The sequence below is a fragment of the Erigeron canadensis genome, chromosome 6, assembly GCF_010389155.1.
Source record: "Erigeron canadensis isolate Cc75 chromosome 6, C_canadensis_v1, whole genome shotgun sequence".
In the NCBI taxonomy this organism is placed as follows: Eukaryota; Viridiplantae; Streptophyta; class Magnoliopsida; order Asterales; family Asteraceae; genus Erigeron; species Erigeron canadensis.
Window position 1 is genome coordinate 25,203,240 of NC_057766.1, and position 17,216 is coordinate 25,220,455.

At 32.6% G+C, this 17,216-nt stretch overlaps 2 protein-coding genes across 2 annotated transcripts; one reads left to right on the forward strand and one right to left on the reverse strand.

Moving 5' to 3' along the window:
• LOC122603582 (peroxisomal adenine nucleotide carrier 1-like) lies at positions 1-4,010 on the forward strand. The gene is made up of 5 exons (XM_043776320.1): positions 1-344; positions 2,214-2,445; positions 2,612-2,758; positions 3,162-3,319; positions 3,412-4,010. The coding sequence occupies exons 1-5, from the start codon at positions 196-198 to the stop codon at positions 3,689-3,691; spliced, it is 966 nt and encodes a 321-aa protein (XP_043632255.1). The 5' UTR covers positions 1-195; the 3' UTR covers positions 3,692-4,010.
• A 423-nt stretch (positions 4,011-4,433) lies between these two features.
• On the reverse strand, positions 4,434-7,483 carry LOC122606177 (cytochrome P450 76C2-like). Its single transcript, XM_043779138.1, has 2 exons — positions 6,524-7,483; positions 4,434-5,186 (listed from the first exon to the last, which is right to left on the reverse strand). Exons 1-2 carry the CDS (start codon positions 7,481-7,483, stop codon positions 4,563-4,565), a joined length of 1,584 nt encoding a protein of 527 aa, XP_043635073.1. The 3' UTR covers positions 4,434-4,562.
• Positions 7,484-17,216: the final 9,733 nt, after the last annotated feature.

A 17,216-nucleotide genomic window follows, 5' to 3' on the forward strand; every position in this document is an offset into this window, starting at 1 on the left:
TTTTATATATAAAATCACTAATAACAATGCAAAACACACGATGATCACATTTAACAAACCCATTTTGACTTCCCCCTCCTAAATCCTCTTCTTATTTCATTAAATTCTTTTATCTCTTAAATCATAATTCTCCATAATTCATAATTCTTTTATTTTATTTTTAAAAAAAATTATTTTTTTTAATAATAAAAAAAAATGACAAGAATTGATCTGGAATCAATAACAGAAGCAACATCAGGAGCAATAGGGGCAGTATTAAGTACAAGTATTTTATATCCTCTTGATACTTGTAAAGCCAAATATCAAGCTGAAGTCAAATCATCTCATGGTCAACAGAAATACAGGTCCTTTATTCTATTATTTTTTGTTTTGATAATTCTAGACATTTTTTTATATACATATTTTTCAAACTTTAAATTTTATTTTTTTTTTGGTGTGTTATTGATATTTGTTGATTAATTTATGTTTATATGTGTATCTGATCCTGAATTTCTGATAATATATGGTTTTTGTGATCCTGTGATTTTTTTACTTTTTTATAAGATTTTGATGGTTTTTTACTGCTTTGATAAAAAAATATATATTTTTTTAATTTTAGTGTATGATTATGTTAAAAGCTAAAAGATTCAAACTTTGGAAGGAAAGATGGCAACTTGGTTAAACTAAATTTTGTTGAAATAATACAGTTTCAAGATTTTGAAAAATGAAAGTGTTGATACTGATTTTCGGCGTTTTAATTGATAACTGGCCCATTTCGGTTCATAGTGATATGATAAGGTTTCGTGACTATGATTATAATCTGAATCGTAGCCGATAGTCATATGCCTAAAGTTAGTGATTGTTAGGTAGTTATAGAATTATCAATTATGTCAGTAATCAATTTTATCCCAACTCTTTATATAAATCTGATTATTTTGACCGCCAACTCAAACTATAGATAATTTCATGTACTGACATTATGTTCTAGACCTCTCGTGATCTTCATTAAAGCGTCCTGTGATTTGACTTATAAAGTTTGTTGCTATTGTATTTAGTTGCATTTTTATCATTTGAACTGGTTGTCACTTCTTGAAATGCGTTTTTTGACAGCGAGAATGTGAAAACTGTTACATTGGGATATTTATAGTAGTTTTTACAAAAATTCAACGGTCATTTAAAGTTTAGACGTTCGGTGGTCATTTTGATTTGTGTATAAAATATTAGAGTTGATCTTGAAATGTCATCGAAGTTCAGGATTTATTGAGCAAATCGCAGAATCTATAAGTGTCATGAGTTCTTGGATTTATATTATCATTCTTAGAAAGGCTGGGGTCTAGTGCGCAGTTTGTTAATGCGAACCTTGCTTTTGTAAATATTTCGGGTCTTGATTTAAAGGGTTTATGCTTAATTCATAAAATTTTGTAAGATTCTAAAGTAGCATCAAAGGGCATTTCGGAGTTGGACAATGCTGAATATTAAGAGACTTAATGGTAATTGTTAGATCGTCAAAGAAGTTTAATGTTTGTTGCTCAAGGCTAGAGTTTCAGGAGTTTGGGTTTTACAAAGTTCAGGGTCTTTTTCTTTTCCTGATAGTTTAGTACATGTCTTTCAAATACAATAGGAATTCTGTAGAGACTAGCAGCAACCCGGATTAAATTATTCAAGGATTGTGCACCTGGGAAATAAGTTTCATAATATTGTTAGTATCTATGCATGTTAAAAGCAACTTGAAGTCCAATATTTAGATTTTATCATTAATGTCGACATGCTTCTTGTGATTATGTTATTATAAGGGCGGAATAATCAGTTCTGGGTAATCATTTTTGTAGCAGCTCCAAAGAGATGGATTACCAAAGTGTAAAACAAAATAGACTTTCTACCGCTTTTTGTTGCCTGATTTGCGAGAATTTAATCCCCATTTCACAATTCAACCAAATTTATTCACAAAGTGTCCTTCGTCATTTATCTAGTAAGTATAATTAATCAGAATTTGCCAATCGTTTAAATTATCTGATACAACTTTTAGCAACAGCACGTCGAAACATTATCTCGTACTACCTGTTTTAGTTACACACCTACACTAGCTATATGATTATGGTTGTTTCAATTTTACAAAATAACCTCCAAAAAGCACATACAAACATCCCCCAATTAGAGTATCTTTTTTGCCTCTTGGCTAGTTGTTTTTAGAGTCAAGATTCAAATCTGATACAGTTTTTATGTGCATCATGCAGGAGACTATCAGATGTGTTATTGGAAGCGATATCCACGGGTCGAGTTTTATCATTGTACCAAGGCCTTGGAACCAAGAACTTGCAATCGTTTATTGCACAATTTGTATACTTTTATGGATATAGCTACTTTAAGAAATTATACCAGGTAAAATATGGTACAAAATCAATTGGAACAAAAGCAAACTTGCTTCTTGCTGCTTCCGCAGGGGCCTGTACTGCCATCATAACTCAGGTTAGATTTTATAATATTCTATCTATCTTGCCATTTTGTTTTTGTTTTAAACAATCTATTCGCAGAATTCTACTTCAACTTGTACTTGCAATCTTTAAATCTGTGATATTTTCTTAATATGTTTTAGTGTAAAACTACTGAATCTATATTCACTGTTATAATGTAGCCTCTCGATACAGCCTCATCACGTATGCAAACAAGTGCATTCGGGAGATCTAAAGGACTTTGGACAATGCTTACGGAAGGCAGTTGGAGTGAAGCATTTGACGGACTTGGCATATCCTTACTTCTTACTTCCAATCCTGCAATTCAGGTACATTTCCTAAAAAGATTTATATTCGCCCGGACTTCATTATTACCCGCATGACTGTTAAATAATGATTATGGCTCATGATAGTGTTCTAGTACATAAGGACGGTTTAGCTTTAGTTCGTTAAAGAAGGGGTTAGAGTCTAAATACACAAGTTGGTTTGGCACATTTTTGTATTCTTAAAAATTTAATGTCTTAAATATGCTTGACAAAAGTACACCACTGCTACCAACATGATGATCCAGTTTGTTGACTCAAACAATTCAGGATCTTGTAAGCAATTCAGTTGGGCTAGTTTTGTACTTTTTGTCCTAGTTGCCTTGTTTTGTTTGAGAGTCTTTTACCCATTCGACTCGTCTGTGTAAAATGTAACTCAAATTGCCTCATTTTCATTTTATTTATGCAGTATACAGTATTTGATCAGCTGAAGCAAAAACTTTTAGACGGTAAACTGAAGAAAGCAGGAATTGGATCTTCTCCTGAATCCCTATCTGCATTCTCTGCCTTTTTGCTCGGTGCAATCTCAAAAAGTATTGCAACTGTGCTTACATATCCAGCTATCAGGTTTGTAGATTATGACTTCCCTTCCCAAACAATGTGAAGAACTTTTATCAACTTTGAAGCCATTTATATTAACAGTCCTGGTTGTGTTGCAGGTGTAAGGTCATGATTCAGGCTGCAGACTCGAGTGATGATGAAACCAAAGAAAACAAAAAGAAATCACGAAAAACACTCTCAGGTGTTATAAATGCTATCTGGAAACAAGAAGGTGCACTTGGGTTTTTTAAAGGATTGGATGCTCAAATATTGAAGACAGTTTTAAGCTCAGCTTTGCTTCTAATGATAAAAGAAAAGATAACAGCTACCACTTGGGTACTCATGCTTGCAGTTAGAAGTTCTCTGTCCGTCACACAAGGTAGATTGAAGGGAAAGTAAGAATAGTTCTCATTGATTAGACATGTAACTGGCATGGCGTAAAAATGAAATAAGGTTATAATTCATATCAACAACAATCAAGCGTTGGCTTATGTTTATGTTTAGTGATGGATTATGGTCTTGCAAAAACTACATTGGCATAATGGGATCTTGGGTGACAGTTATACAACCTGAGTTAGTTTTGATGTTTTAAGGGTAAAGAGATTTATGTGGAAGTGTTGATTTTGCTAAGAATTGTCATCTCATATGCAGAGGTTATAGGTTCCGAGCCTATTCTAGTTATTCATTTATTAACAAGTGTAAGGATACATTTTACTTATTTGCTTAATCTGGGATACACTTGAACGAAACGGGTTGAAAGTTGTCCACGGGCATGTAAATACTTCTTTCATAATCGTGTTTGAGCCTAAATATTTCGTTTCATTTGGGCTCCTTGCTCACATACCAAAGAATTTTTGGTTAACAATCTGGAATGCGAGTTACTTATTTATGAATGAAAACCAAAAGATTCTTATTCTACATCAAGTTTAATGCATTATTTGGTGCATATATTGAAGATGCATAGAATGTGAACTCTAAATTAAACTTTTTTACAAAGGAAAATGATAACCTCCTAAAAATTAATCTAAAAATCCTCTTAAAAATATAAGAAGAGGATAGGTGTTATCTACTAATTCTCTTTTATAATCTTATCCTCTGATTTTGTCACATGTCAAGATTTACAAAATATAGCCTTAGATGTTAATACTTGTATCCAAAAACATTTATTGACTTTGTACACAATCACTAAAGGCAGGAATTAAGTGGAAACCAATTACACATTTAATCAACATAGCAAATAACTAGAAGCTTGTATAGAGATCCACATTCTCTAATTGTAAAGACTCGCATCAGACAACCTTTGCGACGGAATCGCAATAAGTGGTTTTCTTCTTTTTAGGGTAATACCAAATTTTTCAGAAAGATCAACATGCATTTCACCCTTTGGCAAACTCCACTCAAACGAGTGCAACAAAGATGCCAATATAAACATTTGCATTTTCTCTGCCAATGGAATACCTGGACAAATTCTTCTTCCTGCTCCAAACGGAAAGAACTTCAAATTCTTTCCATTATAGTCCCATTTGTTCATTAAAAACCTCTCGGGATTGAATTCCAGTGGATTGTTCCAGTACCGAGGATCCCTATGGATTGACCAAACATTCAAAAAAATAGTACATCCTTTTGGTACGGCGTATCCACCTACAACGCAATCTTGGCTTGGTTTCCGTGGCAATAGCAATGGGTTTACAGGGTGCAACCGAAATGTTTCCTTAATCGTTGCGTCCAAGTATTCTAGTTTTCGGAGATGAGATTCTTCAACTATGTTGTTTGCCCCAACGATTTCTTCTAGCTCTTCTTGAATCCTTTTCCTTACGTGCTGATTACTCATGATTTCTGCCATTGTCCATTCTATCAGTGTCGTCGTTGTTTCTGTCCCCGCAATCATAATGTCCTAATCATGCAATAAAAATTAACTTTAGCTATATATAACACAACAATCCTTGAAATCTCAAAAAGGCATGAATCACTTTCAGATTAAATCTATTTGGTGGTTCACCCCAAATGAATTGATGAGATATAATAAAGAGAACTAATCGAATCAAGTGTGTGTAATTTGAGAGGAAACTTTTGAACCAGTATCTTAACTAAATCAATAGAACGCAAGTATGCTTTAGATTCGTTCTTTCAGAAATTAAAATTAAATTTTTGAAAGTGAAGTTTTTTAAGTCAGCAATTTAAATAAAATAAAAGATTTTCAAGCTGATGTGGTAGCTCGACCCTAGCCAGGGGCTTTCCCCTTGGACCCCGCTACCGGGAGCGCTGCCCCAGACCCCGTTACTTAGATTATAAGGCTATCTCCAATGCTAAGGGCGTCCTTAGCCGCCACATCATATCCTTACACATCCTTATAAATCCTTCAAATCCTATAATTTTATCTCAAATCATACAAACATCCTTACATATCCTTTACCTCCAACTAAAAACAAAAATATATAATGTAAGGACAAGTAAGGGCATGCTCTTAGATAAGGGCATCTTTTAAAAAATCCTTAGTTTTGGACAAGCTTCAACGGCAAAGGATATTCAAGGGCACCTAAGGGCGTCTAAAGGCACCCCTATTAGAGATAGTCTAATAAACTCAAATAAACATGTATTCCACATCACCAGATTTGCATGATATTTATTGTGATATATATTGGTAATTTATTAATTCAATTACACTAAAATATATCCAACGTTAGATTGTGTTCATTTTGTTGGATACGTTTGTATATTATCGATGGAAATAATAATGCACAACAAAAGAGAAAGAATGGATTTATAGGGAGTCTGCTTTTGGGATTATTCAAAGCAGTATGGTTGGATCAGTGGTAAACACTCTTGCCTCTGGAGTCAGAGGTCATGGGTTCGATCCTCATCCCATGCAAAGGTTAGAGGGCCTTTTCTACCATTTAGGTATGAACTGGAAGAGTAGAGGTAAGGTTTGCCTACATCTTAACCTCCCCCATACACCGTCGAGGTATTGAGGCTCAAAACCCGCAGAAGACGGTACTGAGCAGTTACTGTTCTGCTTTTGGGATTATTCTGCTCTCAAGCGAGTAACTCTTTGTTTATTTTTTACTTAATGAAGTTAATAATTGAGAACTAATTAAATTATTGAGTCAAATTTTATGTTTTTCTTTGACTTAATAAACAAAAATTATCGTCAATTACTTATATTTTACTTAATATATATAGACATTATTTATGTATTCAACCACTTAATACGCTATGATCAGCTATTCTTACCACTAGGAGTGCCTTTATTTTGGCGATGTTGAGTGATGGATCCTTTTGGTCATTGAGATCTAGCAAAATCTGAAAAAAATCCTTCTTTCCATCACGCCCAACTCCATCTTTAGACCCTTTTGAGTTAGACTGAATTCGATATTCAATGATGTCCGTTAGAACTCGACTCAACTTATTAACTTGCTTCTTCATATCCCGCTCAACTCCTTGTAGATCAAACCACGCAAGACTAGGAAAAATATCAGACAAATTTGGTAATCCAATTGTATCAGCAATTTCTGACGCTATTATTCTTAACTCTTCTCCAAGATGACTATCTATAGACATGTCATCCCAAATCATACTTGAAACGACTTTTGCCATCGTTAAGTAAGCAATCTCGTTAATATTAATTGGTGTCCCGATTTTAGCAAAAACTGTTTTGACCGTTTTTCTAACTTCATTCCTTCTTAGAAAACGACACGCTTCAAGACTTTTGTTATTTAGGATCTCTTGAACCAAAATTTTTCTAAGGCTACGCCAACTAGAGTTGTTGTCCGAAAATATTATATCTTGGCCTCCATAACTAAATACCGAGACAGCAACTGTTTGTTGACGGTTAGCAAAGGCGTCATCTTGATCACGGACAACTTCTTTCGCTAATTCTGGCGTGTTGATCACCACGTTAAGCTTGGACCCCATATAAAATTTGAAGATTGGACCGTAGGCGTGAGCCATGTCGACGAACTGTTTGGGCCATTCGGGGGTAAGAAAAGGAAGGTAGCCAACAATTGGCAAGGAACGTGGACCGGGTGGCAAAGGTGGAAATAAGGAGCTTGAAATTGTCACTTTTTTGTACCATAAAATAGCCAAGAATATTGTTACGAAAATGGTGATCACAAATGCAAGAGTGATCTCGTTATTGTTGTTGCTCATAATTTTCCACCACCATGTCAACCCATGGTTGTTAAGTTGTGACATTTTTGTAATTGATGTGATACTAATGTACTACATTATTGCAATTCAATGGCTTTATTTTGATATATATAGGCCGAGGGTGTGGCTGAGATGTGAAGCCAGGATTTGATTTTAAGAAAGTCCATTTTTATACTTGGACAAGCCAAATGCCCAAATGGAAAAGTCATCTTGATTATTTTTTTCTCTTGAACAAGTAAGCATCAAGTTGTCAACGGTATTCGTTTTCATTATTTCACCAAATCCTATTCTTCTTTAATTGTCATTTGAAGTCTAAAAATATCGATTTAGAAATGAATGAAATACTGTATAATTAGTTATTAACTGGAAGTCAACAAATATTGATCAAGAAAACTATCTAAATAGAGCAGACGTACTCATTGATGGTTATATATTGAATTTTAAAATTGTTGTACTTCTAAAACAAATGCTAAACCAAAACATTTTGATATTTTGACCTAAAAGTATTCTTTCGGGTTAAAGGTTTAAAAATACTAAATATACACGAAAGTAAATGTAGCTTGGTTTTTTGTCCACAAAATAATGATTTTAAACGGGTTACCGTTTACGTGTAACTAGTTGGAACTTGGAACCATGTAACCATGTAGGAATTTAGGATGTCACTTACGATACACATAATAGACATTCAGTCATATTTGAATACATTTACAAAAACTAGGTATTAAAATTTACCCTTTTGCTGACTACGTATGTAAAGGTATAGTTAAGATCCAAATAAGTTTTAGTTAGATAGTGTGACTTACTGTTGTTCATGCCTTTTTATTTCTCCTATATTATTGTTATTTCATATTTGAAAAATACTATACTTACAAACAATTATTTACAAACAATTTTTATAAACATAGATGGACCAATAAAAACCATTAAAATTATTTTGATTTTCTCTTATTTGATTCACTCTCTTTGTTTTATTAGTCCACCTATGTTTGTAAACATGGTTTGTACTTTATACAGATTTGTTTGTAAGTGTAACATTTCTCTTCATATTTTTATATGCAAGGTTATTAATATTGGTCCTTTTTTGTTACACTTTTCATGTGTAAGGATACATTTTTGACATTTTACATATTTTGTTAATTCTGGGTTATACGTACTAAATGGGTGCTGAATAGTAGAAAACTGTGAGCTCGGCACAAACTAGAATACTTTTTTGACGTTGGTGTTTGAGCGTAAACTCAAACATTTTGTTATCGCTTGGGCCTCATTTAGATGGCAAAGAAAATGGTGCGCGTCGTTAGTTTACAAGTTATACTGTCAAATATTGGACATTTGAATGTGAAAATGCTTTATAAACCCAATTAAAACCTTCTTTTAAACCAATTTCCACAATATTTTATTTATATATAATATAACCTATTTATTTATGGAAAAAATACATTAAAAAATAACATATTTACCCAAAATTCCTATAAAAAAAACCTATTTAGTTTTTTTCTATTTAAAAGATCCAGTTTTCATAAATTTCTTAATAAGGTGAACATCTTTCATTTTTTACGTCAGACCTCTGTTAAGTGCCACTTCACCCATGTCACATCATCATCTTTGCTGACATGGCATTGACTAAAACATAAAGTACATTAAAAATAGAAAAAAGGAAAATACATATACACGGATATATTATACATATATATAACACCTTATTTTCGATTTATGTATTATATATTAAAAAGGCTCCGTTCCAGATAAACGAAATCCAACATTGTTTCTAAAGTTGCATATGAGATATCACACATGCCAATATAAACTTGTAATATAGACTTATATAAGCTATTGGTAGTGATACACTATTGGCAGATACAAAAAGTAGCAATGAAGAAGGAGGAGAGTTAAAAAACCTGAGACGGTATGGCCGTAATTGGAATACTCCATGACCTGAACATTATTTTAATTAAGAATGTTGAAAAGGAAAAAGATTGCAGGATCAGAATTCTTCATCATTTCCATAATAAGAAGATTGCTATCATTAATTCATAGTTATCATCTAGTAATTTACAGCCAATAGTTTCCTTCTTTAGTTTATCAACTCATGTATAAATCTCGATCTAGTGGCCATTGTAAGAGAGAATTCAAGCAATACAAAACACACAATTCTCATACATTATTTATCATTGTTTATCAAAGAAGGCTAAGGAGATCACTGTAATGAATTTTGTGAGAATGATGTGGATCCCATTGAGTTCCCTTAAGTTTATTCTGGAGGGTTAATAAAGTTCGGCTCCAATTAGAAGCTAAGATTACCTGCCTTTTTAATTGGAGTATTCGCTTTTCGGTCAAGCTCCTCCAGTTGATTTATGCATCATTTCTCGGTGTCCTTGAGCTTCTGAAAAAAGAAACAAGCAAATTAGATACAAGGTAAGGCTACACAATAATAGTACTAGCGATGAAATTGGAGTATATTTATCTAGTACTGTTGATAACCTTAAAATAATAATAACGATAATAGCCTCAAACAGCTATAAAGAGGGGGCAGACTCTAAATCATCATTTTGCTGTTGTTTTTGAATAGACGACGATGATGATGATGAAGCTCCTCCTTATACATATATATATGTATAATATAATATTTCCGTATATATGTATTTTCGTTTTTTCCATTTTTAATGTATTTTCTGTTTTAGTCAATACCACGTAAGCAAAGATGATGATGTGGCACTTAACGGAGGCCTGTCGTCAAAGCTAACGATGTTCCCGTTATTAGGAAATTTTTAAAAATTGGACTTCTTTAAATAGACGAAAACTAAATAGGTTCTCTTGGGAAGATCCACCTGTGTTCGAGTCCTACTTCCCATATTTGTGGGGGCGGATTAATTGGGGGTTTTTCGAGAGTCCTGGTTTCCAGGCATACCGCATACGTATAATTTAATAGTAAAAAAAAATATATTACAAAATGGTAACTCTTGTGGATAATAACAGGGCTGGCCCAATAAACATAACGGGCTAGGCAGTGGACTAAAGCATCCTTTTTTTTTGGCCTCGTATAAAGGCTGGGCTTAACTATTCTATTTCTACCACACGAATACATGATCGAGCATATCCCGCTTCAAAGACATTTTATCTCATGAAAAAATATATGTTTTTACACCAAGTCTTCATTGACATAATATGCATGCTTAAATAGGGTTGGACAAAACTATATTTTACCATCATAATTAACAGGAATAGAGATATGCCCCTAAAAAACATCACGTTGACCAATTTAATTAGTTTCGGGTGGATGGCTTGGAGCATTGAACACTTTTAATTGCTCATAACTATAGGGTGTGTTTGTGTAGCATTGAACACTTTTAATTGCTCATAACTATAGGGTGTGTTTGTGTAATTAGTTGCAATGTAAAGGCGTGCTTGTGAAAGTGATGTAGAACTAGAAGTGGTAAAATGGTGGAATAATGAAACCTCGTGAGAGACGTACCCGGAAGTAGAAAGTAGGAGAAACAGGGCCCGCCTTCTTTGGACTTTGGACGGTGTAGTCGTGTAGTCGTATAGCCCTTCCTTCATTCCAACTTCGACCTCTTTAACTTCTTCAGTTCTTCTAACTTCGAGCATTTCGACAGTTCAAAATTATTTTTATATGTAACAATAGTCTTAATATCTGTACGACGTACGGTAGCTATATAAATTGTATCATAAAAAAAATTCGAATATGCCTCTTACATGATTCGTGATTATGAAATAAATTGTTGTTAAAATAAATCGATGATCGAAGTTAAATTATACGAGTAATAAACAGTAATAATAAATCAAATATATGTAATTTGAGTTTTGGATTTATCTTAAAACGTTACAATCATATCAAAATCGAAAATTGTAAGTATAGTGAATGACGACAAATAGCCTTGTGATTTCGGAACGTAGACTCAAACTTTTGAAGTCTTCATGTTAATAACTTATTATAGGTAATATAAGTAATAAAAGTTGAATAATTGAGAAAGAAAAAAAAAGACAACTTTATTAATGAAAAAACCATCAATCAAATAAGATTATAATATATTTTATATGTATAAGTCAAGAGTTAGAGTTTAATTTTAAGTATAATAAAAAAATTGAATTGAATTGAAACATCCATTTGGGATACTTTGTTGGATCCCAATGGATGATGTCCTGGAAACATATTCGTCATCTGTGTTGCAGCATATAATTAACCAACATAAGTCAATCCAAACTAACAAAATTAACACTTATAAATGGATTGAAGTTAATGACATTTATCTAATTCTGAAGGGAAAAAAAAAAGAAACATCAACACAAAAATACAATACAATGGAACAAATAACTCAGATTAAATATAGTCGTAACAAAACAAAAAATTTGACAAACGACAAATACTCTTAACATAAATAACACATAATTTGGATTATTTTTCAGATTAGCATGCATATTGATCAAACAAAATAGCAAAATATGGGCCAATCATGATTTAAAATTAAAATTGTACGCAATGCGTTTAGGCGAATCAATCTTTTAAACTTTTCCACAAGAACACATGGCTCAAATAGTGATCGATGACGTTTAGTTTCGCTTATCGTTGAATGGTGTTTCTTACTTGTTGATGTATGTACCTAAAAATAGCACTGGTTAAGATATTACAATAATTTGGTAAAATATATGTTATTTTAACTAGGTGGTGTTGATTTCATTTAATATAAATAATGCTTCGGAAAAAGTAGAGATAATGATTATACATGCAATATAAAACTAGATAGCCTTCGATTTATCGTAATAGAAGAAAACTAAATTTCTGATAAAAAAAAATCAGTCATGACAGGAATAACACAACAAATCAACGATATACATACAAAACTTTAGAAGGTGTTACTCTTTCTCCCTGTTTTTTTTTTTTTTTTGAGTAAGTTTATTCTATGAGTTTTAAAATCATTTTGGAGCTGAAACTTTAATTGAACCAAGAAAATTTATCCTTGAAAATGCTCCTAAGTACTCGCAAAAACATTTTTGCCTTTATATGTATTATGTTTTCCAACATTAACAAACACATATTTTATTTTATTGGAATGAGGTATTGGTTTATTGATCAGGAAGTTTTATATTAATTGGTGCTTTTTTTTTAGTTGTAACCCTCAACCTTTTAGCCGTGTGTTTTTGTTAAACAATTTTGTAACACATTTGTCTGCTGCCATGTCAAGGAATTAGAATTATATGAATATTATGTTTCCTATTTTGTCTCATTATGTTTCCTATTTTGTCTCCTAAACTTTGGTCACAAGTTAATGTACGGCTATATGTATTCGATCGATCAGAAGAATATTAATAACAAGAAACATTTAGTCTAAAACTTATTCACTATTTTCATGGTATCAGAGCGGGTTATCAAAACCGCTATTAAGTCAACATGACCGGAGATAAACCACTAGAAAAATCGACCGCCAGTGGCAGTGGCAGTAGTAATACCATCGACGCTAACTCCCCCTATTACATCCATATATCTGATCTACCAAAACAGCTTCATGTAAACGATGTTTTGACCAATGGAAATTACAACGATTGGGCCAAAGAGATGACCAATTTTTTGTTTGCAAAAAATAAAATGGGGTTCGTTGATTGGATGATCCCGAAACCAGAAACCACCTCTGATCAATACATGCAGTGGATGCGTTGCGATGCTATGATCATTGGATGGTTCACGACGGCAATGGACAAGGATATCAGGTCGAGTGTTCGATACACAAATACACTTCTGAGATTTGGAAGGACTTAAAAGAACGATTCGGTAAAGAAAGTGCACCCCGCGCCTATGAATTGAAACAATTGCTCTTTTGTACGCATCAGGATGGGGCCTCTATTTCATCTTATTACACCAAGCTCCGCAGTATATGGGACGAAATACGTTCGGTTTTGCCAATCCCACAATGCACATGTAGTGACAGTCACAAGATAGATGCCACACTTTATCGCCGTCTCGTTGGCCGGTTACTTTATCTCCAAGCGACACGACCAGACATTGCTTATGCCGTAAACATTTTAAGCCAATTTGTGTCTGATCCCAAGGAAGATCATATGAATGCGGCTGTTCGTGTTCTTAGGTACATCAAGTCGACTCTTGGACAAGGTATTTTAATTTCTAAAACAGGTGGATTTGATCTTGTTGCCTTTTGTGATGCGGATTGGTTAGGCTGCCCATACACTAGACGTTCTTAGACAGGGTACTTATTGTTGTTAGGAGGTGCTCCCATATATATCTTGGAAAACAAAGAAACAATCGGTGGTGTCTCGTTCTTCGGCAGAGGCGGAATATAGGGCCATGGCTACTACGGTTAGTGAAGTTCTTTGGGTACGTTGGTTGCTCAAAGATTTTGCAATTGAGTTGACTGAAGCAACGCCCCTTTATTGTGACAACGAGGCTGCTCGGCATATTGCAAATAATCCAGTTTTTCATGAACGTACTAAGCACGTTGAAATGGATTGTTTCTTTGTTTGAGAACGAGTCGAATCTCAAGAAATCTTACCGAAATATGTATCAAGTAAACAACAACTTGCGGATCTCCTCACTAAACCATTGGGTACACAAGCACTTCAGGCGTTCATTGGCAAGCTGGATCTTCGAAATCTTCACACTCCAGCTTGAGGGGGAGTCAAAGAATTAGAATTATACAAATATTATGTTTTCTATTTTGTCTCATTATGTTTCCTATTTTGTCTCCTAAACTTTGGCCACAAGTTAATGTGCGGCTATATGTATTCGATCGATCAGAAGAATATTAATAACAAGAAACATTCAGTCTAAAACTTATTCACTATTTTCACCATAAAATACACGGAAACCCGTCTATAGCATACGTAAAATATAGATAGTTTAAAAATATATTAAAAAAAATATAAATCGTTTATATCTTACATTTTATACTTCGTTTGTATCTTTGTTGCAAATAAAGATAGAAATCAGTCAACAATTTTTGGTTGTGGTGATAGGCAACACGTCAAAGTGTCAAACGGTGCATTGGCCCATTCCTACATATAGAAACATGTACTGTGTCGACAGATTTGCTAAATGATGCATCCATATATGATTGACAAAAAAACAACATAAAGCTATATCCTAGTCAGTTACAACTTTCATTTTGGATTACTCTTGAAACACTTGGAATCTTGGTTAACCAGTTGACTATGATTTATTTCAAGCGATTTAGTTATAAGTTTGTGGCTTCTACCAATTCTTATATATAATCAAAATCACAAAATTTACAGGTTTTCATTGAAATAATATATTCAATTATTAAAAGAAGTCATATATGTACGTATATTTCTAACAGGAGAATAAAAATTACTATTAACAACAACCAACTAACAAGACGGTAAATGATTTTATTATTACAACTGTGTTTTATCATCTCTTCGCAAGAATTGAAATTGTTCCAAAGTATCTATGTGCTTTAAAATATGTATTACTTATTTAGCTAACTTCAAAATATGTTTGAAGTACTTAATTATCTATACTTTTATACTACTATATAAAAATTATAACTCATGTGTTAAAAGTTTACAAAAATGAGACATGCGAATTGACCAAAATACTCTTAATGAATTAAATTACCATTAACCCTTAATATTAAATTACATCATTAGTCCATTATATTATAAAATATCTCTACTAATTCTTTTAAATCAAATACATTTACCTACACCAATAGATGTCGCCACCACCGTCATCACCAACTACCATGCTCGTGTCAATTGAAGTGGTAAGTGGTGTTATAAACATTTATACTAACCTTTTTTTTGTTGTTATTGTGAGTAGACTAGTCTCGAATGAGGCTAATATTTTAATTAATCTCTTTGAAAGTCAAGTTCGTAAGTACGAACTTCGTTGGTATATATGTTAAGTTCGTTGCTCTGTCAAGTTCATTGGACTATTTGTTCTTTTAAAAAAGGAATAGTTATTTGTAACCCAGCTAGGCGTTATAATACATGACATAATTAATCGACCAAAATATGTAGATGTTAATGTCATGAAATATGAACCGACATGATGGAGGTGTAATTATATATGGATTTGTGTAGAATCGTTTATTATTATTTATGACCAAACATAAAAATTATTTTTCTTAAAAAAAAAAGTGTAAATTACTCGTAAAGGTCGGGATGTATAACATATTTTATCATAATTGGATTCATGTTAGAGAGTTCGTTGACCGAGCAAAACCTCACGAAGAGAAAAACCTTTTTGTCAAGACTCAAAACTTTTGGTTTCACATAAAACTCATTTCTAACTCACTCTAAAGCATATCAGTATTCAACCCACCTAAATAACTCTTTACTAATGAAACCCATGTAAATTTGTAAAGTGATAAAAAAATTAAAAAACGAACCATTTAACAAAGTTTACTATTTAATCAAATCTAAATGACATCTGTATCAAATTCAACGATTATACATTCTTTTATATACAGTACACTTGATTTCCAGCTCTATCTTTTGTATGTCATTCATTTACAAGGGGTTTATGTATTATGTATAACACTCGATCCCCACATATTTGATACATTTTTCTTGACTTTTATGCATTACATCATATTGGATTACAAGCTAAATGTGTATGCCATTTTTTAAATTTGTCACTATAAAATAAACTAACCTTGTTTCGTGTATCAAAGATAATCAACTTCTAAATGACATCATCCCAAGTTGAGATGACGTGGAGAGATTTACTCATACAAGTATACAACTTAACATTATTGCTTTAAGAAACAAACTAGCAATGCAAATAACTCAATTATATTTCAAGCAATATTCCATGTTTATGTAAACCACCACCGAAGTGACGAAGTGGTCATAACGATATTCTGATCATGTTCTTAACTTCTTATAAAATATCTGTAAGTTTTAATCCTAATAGATACTCAAGAATTAAAAAAAAAAAAGATTCATAAGTAATCACAATTATACCCGATTATGTGCATATATTCAAGTCAAAAGTTACGTTTTTCGAATAACTCAAATAGAAAAACCGATGATTACTCGTTTATACAATTTTCATATCGAACAAATTTAAATTTCCTTCATTTAAGACAACACATGTTTATTATTTTTTAATCTCTAAAATTGATAAATTACCGAACACGGTAGCATTGGCATATGTGACGTGCCTCCAGCATTTATGATATGTGAATTTTGTGCACAAAGTGGGGAATTTTCACTCACATCCTCACAGCTTTTTTATTTTTTTGATAGCTATCGAAAATCGAATTGTAGAAGAAAATGAGTAATTGTGCAAAATTAATACTACTAATAGTTATGCTTTTGATGTGAATCATTTTTTCCAAGCATGCAAGAATTTTACTAGGAACACAGTTTGAAGAATATACTGAATGCGGTCATTAAGTGGTGGTTTGGACTTTGGAGATTGTTGAAGCACTATACGAGGTCTTTTATATATATAAAAACAGTATTTTAATCAATTGTTCGAAGAAATGAACTCATTATATATTCTGTGTATGTTTAATAGATCAAGCCATAGTTGTCGACTCGTAATTATTGTTCCGACTTGAAAACATGAAATTTTGACTTTTGACTCGGAACGTTACTCGACTCGTAAGAGTCAGGATATTTTTAAATATTACATAATATAGTATATAACTATATATATGTGACGTGTTTATAAATAAAACATAAGTTTGTTACCTTGATAAATTTACCAAAATATTGCATATCCACTGTTTTTGAGTAATAAAGCTATAATTTATCTTTAAATTCACAGTAAAAAGATCAA

What these genes read in the sequence shown, in the direction of transcription:
- LOC122603582 (XM_043776320.1), top strand. Translation starts at nt 196, where the DNA reads ATGACAAGAATTGATCTGGAATCAATAACAGAAGCAACATCAGGAGCA. An exon ending in CATGGTCAACAGAAATACAG is followed by an intron (nt 345 to 2,213) that starts GTCCTTTATTCT and finishes TGCATCATGCAG; the next exon opens with GAGACTATCAGATGTGTTAT. An exon ending in CTTCCAATCCTGCAATTCAG is followed by an intron (nt 2,759 to 3,161) that starts GTACATTTCCTA and finishes TTATTTATGCAG; the next exon opens with TATACAGTATTTGATCAGCT.
- LOC122606177 (XM_043779138.1), bottom strand. Translation starts at nt 7,483, where the DNA reads ATGTCACAACTTAACAACCATGGGTTGACATGGTGGTGGAAAATTATG. An exon ending in AAATAAAGGCACTCCTAGTG is followed by an intron (nt 5,187 to 6,523) that starts GTAAGAATAGCT and finishes TTGCATGATTAG; the next exon opens with GACATTATGATTGCGGGGAC.